This window comes from Pseudorca crassidens, chromosome 20, assembly GCF_039906515.1.
Source record: "Pseudorca crassidens isolate mPseCra1 chromosome 20, mPseCra1.hap1, whole genome shotgun sequence".
NCBI classification, from domain to species: Eukaryota; Metazoa; Chordata; class Mammalia; order Artiodactyla; family Delphinidae; genus Pseudorca; species Pseudorca crassidens.
The window spans coordinates 44,984,011-44,996,068 of record NC_090315.1 but is presented as its reverse complement, the minus strand read 5'-3'; the positions used below and the strand labels follow the sequence as shown (position 1 = coordinate 44,996,068).

The 12,058-nt window shown below is 41.1% G+C and overlaps 1 protein-coding gene across 1 annotated transcript in view; it reads right to left on the bottom strand.

Annotated features, from left to right (window-relative positions):
* The window catches only part of TANGO6 (transport and golgi organization 6 homolog), a 175,510-nt gene that overhangs the window by 127,954 nt on the left and 35,498 nt on the right, over positions 1–12,058 (bottom strand). The window contains exons 8-9 of the mRNA XM_067718428.1: positions 2,741–2,853; positions 905–1,081 (exon numbers count right to left, since the gene is read on the bottom strand). Coding sequence (XP_067574529.1) covers positions 905–1,081; positions 2,741–2,853 — 290 coding nt within the window. The remainder of the gene's footprint in view (positions 1–904; positions 1,082–2,740; positions 2,854–12,058) is intronic.

Sequence of the window (12,058 nt, the reverse complement as noted above, 5' to 3'; positions counted from 1 at the left end):
CTTAAATAGTTAAATTTAAACACTTTAACAAATAGCAGCACTTTGAATGTGATGTGACATCTGAGTAGCTGCACCAGTTAAATATTACATGGACTCTGATCAACAAGAACTTATGGGGCTTCCCTGGTGGCGCAGTGGTTGAGAGTCCGCCTGCCGATGCAGGGGACACGGGTTCGTGCCCCGGTCCGGAAAGATCCCACATGCCGCGGAGTGGCTGGGCCCGTGAGCCATGGCCACTGAGCCTGCGCGTCCGGAGCCTGTGCTCCACAACGGGGGAGGCCACAACAGTGAGAGGCCCACGTACCACAAAAAAACAAAAAAAACCACAAGAACTTATGTTCGTAGGTAATAACATCTACACATCACCTAGAAAATGGAAATAATTTAAAATACACTTGTGAGATGTAGGAGAAATAAAATTATCCGTTCCACTAACACTTGTTAGCCGCCTTCTAAACAACCCCTAGAAGAAACAAACCCCCATCATAAAATTACCATAAAAGAGAGCTTTGAGACAATTTCCCTTAGGATTAAGTCTGACTCTGAACACATATATACCATTCTGAGTGTCAGAGGGAGAACTGGATTGTTATGGTGTTGAGGGTGAATATGTGTCTGCCTTTTACTCCGATTCACTGGCAAAGACTTTGTGAAGTAAGTGGGCTTGTTGTGATGCAGAGCTGTGAGGCTCCAGTAAATTGCACCTATTAGCTAGCATCTAGGAAAAACCTGGAGGATCATTTAAGGCTCACATTTCACTTAGAGATATCAATAAATAGCAGCACCTCAGCTGCTTGAGTTTCTGGTTTCCTTTCTATCAGCGCCCCTTAGTGGACGAGTCACAGAATGGCCTTTCGAGTACAATTAAATCTGAAGAGAGACAGCAAAGGATGGGTGGACTCACCAAACGGCCTCTTTGATGGTAATCATGATGCCACCTTGAGTGGCAGCTCTAAAGTGGCACAGAGAATGGAGAGAGGGCACAGTTTTGTCCAACCCTGCAAATCCTTTCAGGCTAGTAATTGCCTTTTTCCTCTCCAGTTTCCCCAGCATCCATAATAAGATCTCTTGGCAAAGTGACCTGGCAGAAAAAAGCAGTTATAAATGAGCTTGTCATCTTACTCTACACATTTAACGAGCTAACATAAAAAAAAGAAAGAATAAAAGTCAGGTTCCATGCATTCTAAAGGTTGGCACAATCATCTAGTACTACTGAAGTGCAGGAGTGGAAACTATGCTTCTTGTGAATTTCAGAATGCAAATATCCTGAAATTCAGTGAGTGACTGACTAATCTCTGGTTGTAGAACCAGCCCTGATACGACACATGAGCCCCACATGATTTTTTTTTATTCCAAATGAACTCATTGCCTTTGAATCAGGCACTGTGAAAGAAAAGTTTACAGTGATCAAACCATCTAAGACGGGGACCAATAACTGGAGACCAAGAAACAGCACACCAACAAATTCTTGCTGATTCCTTATCCCCTCTTATCCGTGCCAATCAACTAGGACAGGAATGGAATAAACGTTTGCTTCTTCCTTCTCAGTCTTTGACGAGGACATGATAGTGCTGTGAGGACTTGGGCTTCAGAACTAAAACAAGAGTTATTATAGGAATGGTGTTTTGAAGCCAAATGCACATATTTATAGCCTCCATCTTCCACTGCACTTTCTCTTGTCACTTCCCTCATGTCTGTGGGCTTCAGTGATCGACTGACCAAAAGCTAGAGAGTTAAAGGCAATATGTAAGCTTCAAATAATATGCAAGACTGAGTACTTCGCTTTATCACTTAATGAGGATAGTGACTATTTATTGAGCTTATTATTTGCCAGGGACAGTGCTAAACACTTCAATGCATAGTTAGTCTTCATAATAACACTATGAAGAAGATACTATTACTGAATATGAGATTACATGTGGCGGATTTCCAAACACCAAAAATCAGAATTCTGTAGGATCTTTTTCTTTAAAATTTTTCTTGGAGTATATCTGATTTACGATGTTGTGTTAGTTTCAGGTGTACAGCCAACTGAATCAGTTATACAAATACATACATCCACTCTTTTTTAGATTTTTTTCCCATATAGGCCATTAGAGAGTATTGAGTAGAGTTCCTTGTGCTATACAATAGGTCCTTATTATCTATTTTATATATAGTAGTGTGTATTTGTCAATCTCAAACTTCCAGTTAAAGTCTTAGAAGGAGGAAGAAACAACGTAAATCACTGTGAAAACAGAGCTGATACAAAATGAGTCCTACTTAAATTCCAATACAAAAGATTATTTTCTGGATGACTAAGGAATCCCTTCATTCTCAACAACACTGTACAGCACTAACACCAAATCCAAGCCTAAATTACAGAGTGCCACATTCAGATCCAGATTTCCCCAGCTTGATTTCTAACTACTCACAAGGTATTTATGATCCAACCTCTATTTCCTCCTCCCTAGACATGTAATTCCAGTATTTCTCACTGATCAAACAGTGGCATGTTCATACGTGTAAACGGAGATTTCATTTCTGATGTCTAAGAGGCTGAGGAAAGTCATTCTAAACACTAGATCCAATCCCGTGCAATCTGCAAAGCTCTCTTTCTTTTCTAGAGGACTGTCAAATGTTCTCCTGACTTTGAAAGAAAAAAAAAATTATAAAGTGGCATAAGTCATATTCAAAATAAGAACAACATACAAGAAAGACTTCAGTATTTACAAACAATAAGGTTCTCTAGATTGCTTACCTTACGTGAGACACACTGTGCTTGGTAAAACAGTAGAGAGAAAAGAGCACTCCCAGGACAGGAAGCAGGGAATCCATCAAAACTGTTAAAGGTTCATTCCCGACCACGTACACCTAGGGCAAAGGAAATGGTAGTACACTGAGTGCGAGGCCGGAGCAATGGGAATCAAACACCATACACGAATTAGCAGGGCTTGGAGGCTTATCTTAAGCAACACTCTAGCCCTGAGGTGAACAATTGTAGCTCTAAGCCTAAGGAAACCATCTGGGATTAGCAGACAGGCTGCATCAAAGGAAGACTAAAAAGGGAGCATTGCTCTTTCATGCGTGCAGCCTTAAGAGCTGCTGGGTGAACCAGGTAGGTGAACCCATTTTCTGACCCCTTCCTTTCCTACTTCTGACTACCTCAAGAGTCTCTTCACCTATTATTCATCAATACAATAATTATCTTACTGCTAAAGGCCCTGCTATTAGAAACTAACAAGCAATGACAACCAAATAGAAAAGCTTAAGACTAGATTTGAAAGAAAACAAAGCAAAACACAGCTTGCTCTAGATTTGTCATTCTTAAGATGTAACTGTCACATGGGCATGTCCTATTCTCTCCAGTTCAATAAATGTGCACCTAGATCTGCACTGGCTTCACAGGGTTAAGTGTGTGAGGATTCTGATGTTTATTAACAATAACTATGTTAACTGTTTTATTTGTACCTTTTAAAAAGGATTCAACAAACTCTTCTGAATCTACTGGAATCAAAGTACTGTTCTAAGCACTGTAGTGAATATAAAAGTGAACAAGAATTGTTCTCTCTCATTGCTTGTGATCTAACAGGAAAAATAAAACAAACCAATAATAATAAGATTAATGTTAATATTATTATTATTCAAGGTGGATAATTTAAAGTATCTTATGAAGTGCCAAAATGCTATTCAAAACTCCAATCAAACACAATAGGATTTTACTTCACTTTATTTTTTAAAATTCTACAAGCTTACTGTTATTTATTTATTTATTTATGGCTGCGTTGGGTCTTTGTTGCTGCACGTGGGCTTTCTCTAGTTGCAGCGAGCGGGGGCTACTCTTCATTGTGGTACGTGGTCTTCTCATTGCGGTGGCTTCTCTTGTTGCAGAGCATGAGCATGCAGGCTTCAGTAGTTGCAGCATGCGGGCTCAGTAGTTGTGCCTCGTGGGCTCTAGAACACAGGCTAAGTAGTTGTGGCGCATGGGCTTAGTTGCTCCACGGCATGTGTGATCTTCCTGGACCAGGGATTGAACCCGTGTCCCCTGCATTGGCAGGTGGATTCTTAACCACTGGACCACCAGGGAAGTCCCCACAATAGGATTTTAAAATGCAATTCTGTTCTAATAAATTAACTAAAACTTTATGGTATAGACAATAATAATAATAAAAGAAGAAAGAGGATCTGACAATGATTACACACTTAATATGTGTTCCAGAAACTATGCTGGGATTTTTATCTCCCGGGTACTATGTTAGATTTTTTAAAGAGTTTGCACATTGAAATTATAACTATCTCACGAAGTCTGTATTAGCAGACCTATTTTAAAGGACAAGGAAAGGGAAACATCAAGAGGCTCTAATTTACAGAAAGACGATTGAGGTAGAAATCAATGATGTTTATGGGAAACTAAAGGTCATGGAGGCACAAGCTGGAAAAATCTCTGTGCTTTTCTAGAGAACCCTGTCCCTTTAATAAATCAAACCTAATTTTTCACACTCCTTAAGCCTCCCAACTCCTCTGTGGAGCCTGATAACGAAGGAGCCAGCTTCCTGTGCATGATCTAACCTCCATAAGCCCAGCTAAATGAGGTGCAGCACTGTATGTCAGTGTTCAGAAATAATATGTGGGGCTAATTATGATATCACCAATTACAGGAGGTAAAAAAGAGATTCCCCCAGATAACGTAAGGGCCTACTGTTTGCCTCTGGATTGTGTGTTCCAGAGGTAATCCCTAAGGAGCCATCCTTCCTTACCAGCATCTTTAGTACAAAAAAACAAACAAACAAACAAACCAATGAAGCTAAATCTTTATGATTTACTGGGCTAAAGCACTTCAAACTTTAACATGAATTCAAATCAAGCACCTTTCTCAGAGGTATATGCTGTTGTTGATAAACTCCAATTTTTAAATTCTCTTCTTGTACTTTTCTGTATTTTCTTACAAGGAATACAACAAACTGCACAGCTATTTATACATATACATATGTGATTCATTTTTATGTAAAGGTTCAGCGTATGTTTACTGAGTGCCAACTGTGTGCCAGACACGTCTGTGGTTCTGCGGATACGGTGGGAAACGAATTATCTGCTTCAAAGGAGCATACATTCTAGTGAGGGGACAGAAAATAAACAAATATATAATATCAGACAGTGACAAGTGCTAGAAGAAAAACAAGTTTAAAGGGATAGAGAGTGATGAGGGGAAGAGCGTGTGGAAAGAGGGAGAAATTAAGAATAACTCTTATCAATTCACCAATAATCCATTAAGTTCACAGATTAAGAATAGAGAAATTTTTTTTTCAAAGTGGAAAGATTTAAAGTCTCCTTTGGCTCAAACTGATCAATGAGTTTTCTCTATGAGAGCTCAAAGAACTTGAATGGCCTCTGCTTGACACATACAGGATTGTCACCTCCCTTCCAACATTAATAGTTAAAATTTCTCCTTGGAGTGAGCCCTAATCTACTTCTCTTTAAACATCCTTAACGGAAGTGTATCTATTTCCAAAAATTTTGGACTGGCCATCTATAAACAATCATCAAAATCCAGTTCTATTATCCACCTCATGGATTGCTCTGCATCCTAACGACAAGATTGCACTTTATAGATGAAAGACAGGCAGTAGTACTTATTAAACGGACCCAGCTCAAGTTCTACCTCTTCCATAGGCCTGCTGTATCATTTCACTGTCGAACTGTTCGTTCATTCTCTAATTCAAATATTCATTAAGCATCTAACCACCATTAATGACTTTTCTCCTATAAATTCCAAAAGCATTTTAGAGCTTGTAACACATAATCAGTTCTTGAATATATAAGTCTCTGACCTCTTTAACTAGCCTGGCATGCAAAAGTCAAGTTCCCTACTTCAGCACCTGTAAGAGTAGATGATTAAGTTGTGTTACCTGAGTTTTTGGTGAATAAGCCGTTTAAATGCAGTTGTACACAATTTAAAGGAACACCACTGGGGGACTTGCCTGTGGCACAGTGGTTAAGAATCCACCTGCCAATGCAGGGGACACGGGTTCAAGCCCTGGTCTGGGAAATTCACACATGCCGCAGAGCAACTAAGCCCGTGCACCACAACTACTGAGCCTGTGCTCTGGAGCCCGCGAGCCACAACTGCTGAGGCCGCATGCCACAACTACTGAAGCCTGCACGCCTGGAGCCCACGCTCCACAGCAAGAGAAGCCACCACAATGAGAAGACCACGCACCGCCATGAAGAGTAGCCCCCGCTCACCACAACTAGAGAAAGCCCGCGCGCAGCAACAAAGACCCAACGCAGCCAAAAATAAATTAAAAAAAAATAATAAAGGAACCCCACTGTTACTGCTTTTATAAAGCAAACAATAACTACCACTTATTGCATGTCCACTTAAGAATGAACCAGGTATTCAGCTAAACATTTAATATACAATCAATTCTCGCAAGAGTCCTGCAAGTTAAGCATTTTATTCTTATTCTAAAACTTTGGAAAACTGAGGATCAGAAAAGCTATGTTAGTTGAGCAAAGGTAAACTGTCAGTAAATGACAGGGCCAGGATGAACCCAGATCTGTCTGACATAAAATCCATGCACAATCCATAGAGAAAGAAAGTGGACTAGCAGTTGTCAGGGCTGAAGGGAGGAAGAAATGAGGACTGAATGCCTAATGGGTATGGGGTTTCCATTTGGAGTGATGAAAAAGTTCTGGAACAACAGTGATGATGGCTGTGCAACACTGTAAATGCCACTGAATTATACACTTTAACATGGTTAAAATGTTAATTTTATGTTATGTCTATTTTACCACAATGTAAAAAAGAGCAAAGCATGTACCCCATGGCCTCCCAATACTAACCTCCTCCTGTACATAATGATATTTTTATTTCTTCAATCCCTAACTTTATCCCTGCTGTAGCCCCTCAGATTCAGTGGATCCCAGCTTGTCAGACTATTAATGACCCTATTCCTGTGACCTCTGCCAAGTAGGGCTGAAGTTCCCAGTGGCACCATGGACAGCACTCCTGTGCAGCCTCCTCTTCCTCCTACTGAGAGTCTTATATAGCTCCTTTCTACCAAGTCTTCCGGTAGCTCTCCAGGGTCACAGTTTAGCCAGTTCTTTCCAACGACAGTCCCCTCCTTCTAATCTCTTGCCTCACATTAAACTCAGATGCAGGTTAACAGTTTGGTCTGCACCTGACATCTAACATTACCCGCTGCTTATACTCCCAAAGTGGAATCTGGTCACTTTTCCCTTAATGTGGATTGCCCCACATCATTGACTTGTATCTGGAGTTTAGTGACCCATAAAGGGACATGGGAGGCTGGACTGATTCAGTCAATGCTGCACTGTGATCTCTTGGTGCCAGCACTGACAATGACCAAATACCCCAGAAAAAAAGAATCTTCCAATGAAGTCATACCACATACGGAAAAAACTGTTGGGGCTAGTTCCTCTCAGTTTCCTGCACACTAGGCTGGTGACAGTACCGACTGAAGAAGCAGTGAAGGCACAATAGGTAAGTTGTTCCTGCCCCACTGAGGGGAGGGCCTGCCTGCCCCGCCTCTGGGCCCTAACACCCAAGTGTTGTGGAATTTCTTTGGACTCTGCTTATGTGCAGTCTCTTTCTAGTAGGGGGTCTTCCCTGCTCACTAGGAAGCAAAGTGGGGTAGAGATTCAACTTCTGAAACACAATCTAATACTTGATATATTATTTCTACCTGTTGTAAAGATGTTCCATATCATTTGGAAGTCTCCTTTTTTTAGCAGTATAACTATCGTGCATGTTTCACATAGGGTTGTCTGTAAATAATTCCACTGAGCAGTTGAGAGACTTAACATGAATCAATTGATTTCTCTGAGTCTTAGTTTCCTTATCTGGAAAATAAAGAGGTTGGATTAATCAAGCTTTAAAACTCTTTCCTATCTACTCCAGCATTCCCTGACTTGACTGCAAGTTTGCTCATGGTCTTCTATACTTTTCTGGTACCTCAGCCATTAAGAGGTAAGACTAGTTGAAAAAAATGAAGCATCCCACCCCAAAATTTTTGAAACGTTGAATCTTCAACTTGACCAAGATGTAACAAATTTTTAACCCATCCTCAGGAGCTTTCTGTTCCATCAGTTCTGAAGTTAATACTCAAAAGATGAAATCCTGTTTAGCTGAAAGGTTTTCTGGTAACTCAAGTTTACTTGAGGTATCTGTACAACTAGGGATCACCAAACAAAATACCAAGAGATGGGAAAGCTGAAGCAGGGAAGGTATAGACAGACTCTCAAGGTACCTCTTTAATTCTTTGGTGTGAAAAAGCCTCTCTGAGAGTAAGTGAAATGGTGCTTTGAAGAAAAGTGGAATTTCTGTAACTACCTGCGGCTTTTCCAGTATAAATGTGTAGGACAGGACTGAGGGGCAAAATAAGAGGCCTGTATGGATCTAGGAAAACCAAAACGGCTCAGAAAAGATTAGTCAAGGAGACACATGGGTACCAATGACCCCACTGGGAACCTGGGGATTTCCTCATTCCTTTCTGGGGATTTCCACATTCATTTATGAATGCATCTTGGCTTTCTAGTACAGATCCAGCCCTGAGAAGAGGCCTCTGTGGTTAAGCCTCTCGATCCTTCATCTAAACTTAGAGGACTGGTGTTCTAACAAGTAAGAGAGGCATGTTTCTTGGTACTCTTAACTATGAATCATGCTCTATTGTAACTCTTTGTTTGCTTCACTGGGAATCAGGTAGCAGCTGATTCTTAATCATTTCTGTATTTGTAAACCAAGCAGAGCGGCAATCAGTAGGTACTTGGTAAATTTTTTGGTGACTGATTAACTGAATCAAAGAATGAATGGGGCTTCCCTGGTGGTGCAGTGGTTGAGAGTCCGCCTGCCAACGCAGGGGACGCGGGTTCGTGCCCCGGTCCGGGAGGATCCCACGGGCCGCGGAGCAGCTGGGCCTGTGAGCCATGGCCGCTGAGCCTGCGCGTTCAGAGCCTGTGCTCCGCAATGGGAGAGCCCACAACAGTGAGAGGCCCGCGTAACGCAAAAAGAAAAAAAAAAAATGAATGAACAAAGCAGACTGACTGCTGTTTACTTTCTCAAAAGTTCTACTTTTGTGGGGAAGTTACAATGCCCTATTTTCATTTTTTCTTTAAAAAAAAAGCTGAAGCTAGAAGTTATCAATCAATGCAAATTAACTGAACAGAATCACAGAACTTCAGCCATGGAAGGGAGAGCAGACTGAACAATAGAAGATTTGATTTTATTATATTGGCTTGTTCAGCATCTGTCTTCAGTGTCTGGAGGACTGAGTTTCTCTGGAAAGATTGACTGGAAATTTGAATTTAAGAAGAAAGGAAAAACCCAGAGGAATCAAAATGGTCAAAAGTATTAAGAATAGGACTTCCTGGTGGCGCAGTGGGTAAGACTCTGTGCCCCCAATGCAGGGGGCCCAGGTTCAAGCCCTGGTCAGGGAACTAGATCCCACATGAATGCTGCAACTAAAAGTTCACATGCTGCAACTAAAGATCCCGCATGCCACAACAAAGATCCCGTGCCCCAAGTAAGACCTGGTACAGCCAAAATAAATAAACAAATATACATATATATATATATTTTTTATAAAGTATTAAGAATAAATACGTGTTTCTGGTTCAAAGCAAACAAAACCGAAAGCAGCCCTCATGTGCTCATTTCATAGACTCCCATTATATTGTCAAACACATCCCTTAGAGACGGCTGCAAAGTCACCGAAAGAGCACTGGGAAGTCAGGAATCAGGAAACGTGGGTGTAAACTTTGTTTCTGCCACCTATGTGGTTGCCCAAATCCACACATTAAATGAGTGAACAGGGATAAGACATTTAAACCGCTCTAGGTCCCAGTTTCCTCATGGATAATATAATGTAGGCGTTAAGCTTTTAGCATAAGGACCAATTAAGATAATTCACGTTAAGGGCTTCCCTGGTGGCGCAGTAGTTGAGAGTCTGCCTGCCAATGCAGGGGACACAGGTTCGTGCCCCGGTCCGGGAAGATCCCACATGCCGCGGAGCGGCTAGGCCCGTGAACCATGGCCGCTAAGCCTGCGCATATGGAGCCTGTGCCCCGCAACGGGAGAGGCCACAGCAGTGAGAGGCCCGCGTACCGCACAAAAAAAAAAAAAAGATAATTCACGTTAAAATATTTTGTAAAATATATAGCCATATGCAAATGTTAAGTTTATTCCTAAATATTCTTGTTGATGCTACTGTGAATGGAACAGTTTTCTTAATTTATGGTCTTATCTTCTGCAGGGATGTACATGTATGGAAATACAAACATCATGGGCCTATTCAGAATCAAGCTGACTAAATCCTAACATTGAAATTCAATACAGGCTGGAACTTGATTCTACCCCAGTTAAAGATTAAACTAGTCAAATGCTGCCTTCTAAAATATCCCAGTGATCCTTTTGACAGTAGTGTTCTAGAACTTCTAATGCACTTACTGAGTTTAATTAAGACTTAGGAGAAGCGAACCAGGCAAGTTTTACTTAATATAGTATTTTGTACTGTGCATGCTTTCAGAGCATAATGCATAAAACAGTCTTAAAAAAAAAGTTTCCCTGAACCAAAAAGGAACTGACAGTTTTTTGAGCACCTTTTAAAGAACGCAATGACCCGGGCTTCCCTGGTGGTGCAGTGGTTAAGAATCTGCCTGCCAATGCAGGGGACACAGGTTGGAGCCCTGGCCCGGGAAGATCCCACATGCCGTGAAGCAACTAAGCCTGTGTGCCACAACTACTGAGCCTGAGCTCTAGAGCCCGCAAGCCACAACTACTGAGCCCACGTGCCACAACTACTGAAGCCAGTACGCCTAGAGCCTGTGCTCTGCAACAAGAGAAGCCACAACGAGGAGCCCGCGCACCGCAACGAAGAGTAGCCCCCGCTCACCGCAACTAGAGAAAGCCCACGTGCAGCAACGAAGACCCAACAAAGCCAAAAATAAATAAATAAATTTATTAAGAAAATAAAGAAAGAAAGAATGCAATGAGTCTAACAAAAGTTACCTTATTCAACCACCCGACAACTCAAGTGACACATTTAAGTCAACTAAAGTCCCATGGACAGTCAACCCTGGAGCCAAATTCCAATCTAGGTCCATCTGACTCAAAAGGCCAAGTGCTTTTCACTACACTATACCACAGAATCTGAACTGCAGCATTTAGAAAATCTAATGCTTAAATCTCACACATCCTTGAAGGATACTTTTTTTATTCCTTTGCATGTTATTCAAAGTCACAGTTCAACAGGAGATGGAAACATCCAGAAAGAATGATTGCCTTTAGGGAGGGTCCACAGGTGAGAGGGAGACTAACTTTTCACTGTAGAGCCTTTGGCACTTATTAAGTTTGTACCATGAGCAAATATTATCTTTTCCAAACAGAGTGAGAGAAAGAGAGAGAGAAGGGAATGTTGGTCCCGGGACCAGCACTGTCACTCACTAGTGTGATTTGGGACAAGTCACTTCACAATCTTTTGGATTTTGTTTCCTTTACTGTAAAATGAGGGATTAATTTGTCAAAACCCAAAGAATGTACCACATCAAAGGTGAACCTTAATGTAAACTATGGACTTACAGCGATATTGACATGTCAACATAGGTTCACAAACCGTGACAAATACACCGTCCAGTGTGGGATGCTGATAGTGGGAGAGGCTGTGCACATGTGGGGGCAGAGAATACACAGGAACTCTCTGTACTTTCCACTCAATTTTTCTGTGAACCTAAAACTGCTCTAAAAAATAAAGTCTATTAAAAAAAATGAAGGATTATACTAAATTATTTCTAAAGTTCCTTCCAGCTCTAAGATTGTATTATTCTAATTTACTCTACACAAATAATTAAAAATTCGGAAGGAGGAGTCAACTGGTCAATCTGACAGAGAAACTTTAATTAGAAATTCATTAAGATTAGATGGGGGGAAAAGACGTGAATAATCAAGGTCAAGATTTCCTAAACCTGGAAACAGAGAGCGAAAATGGAAATGAGAATGTAGAAAATAAACTCATTAGGTACCTTCTAGCCTTTCCTATCCTAAAATTTCTTCTGCCTTTAGGGA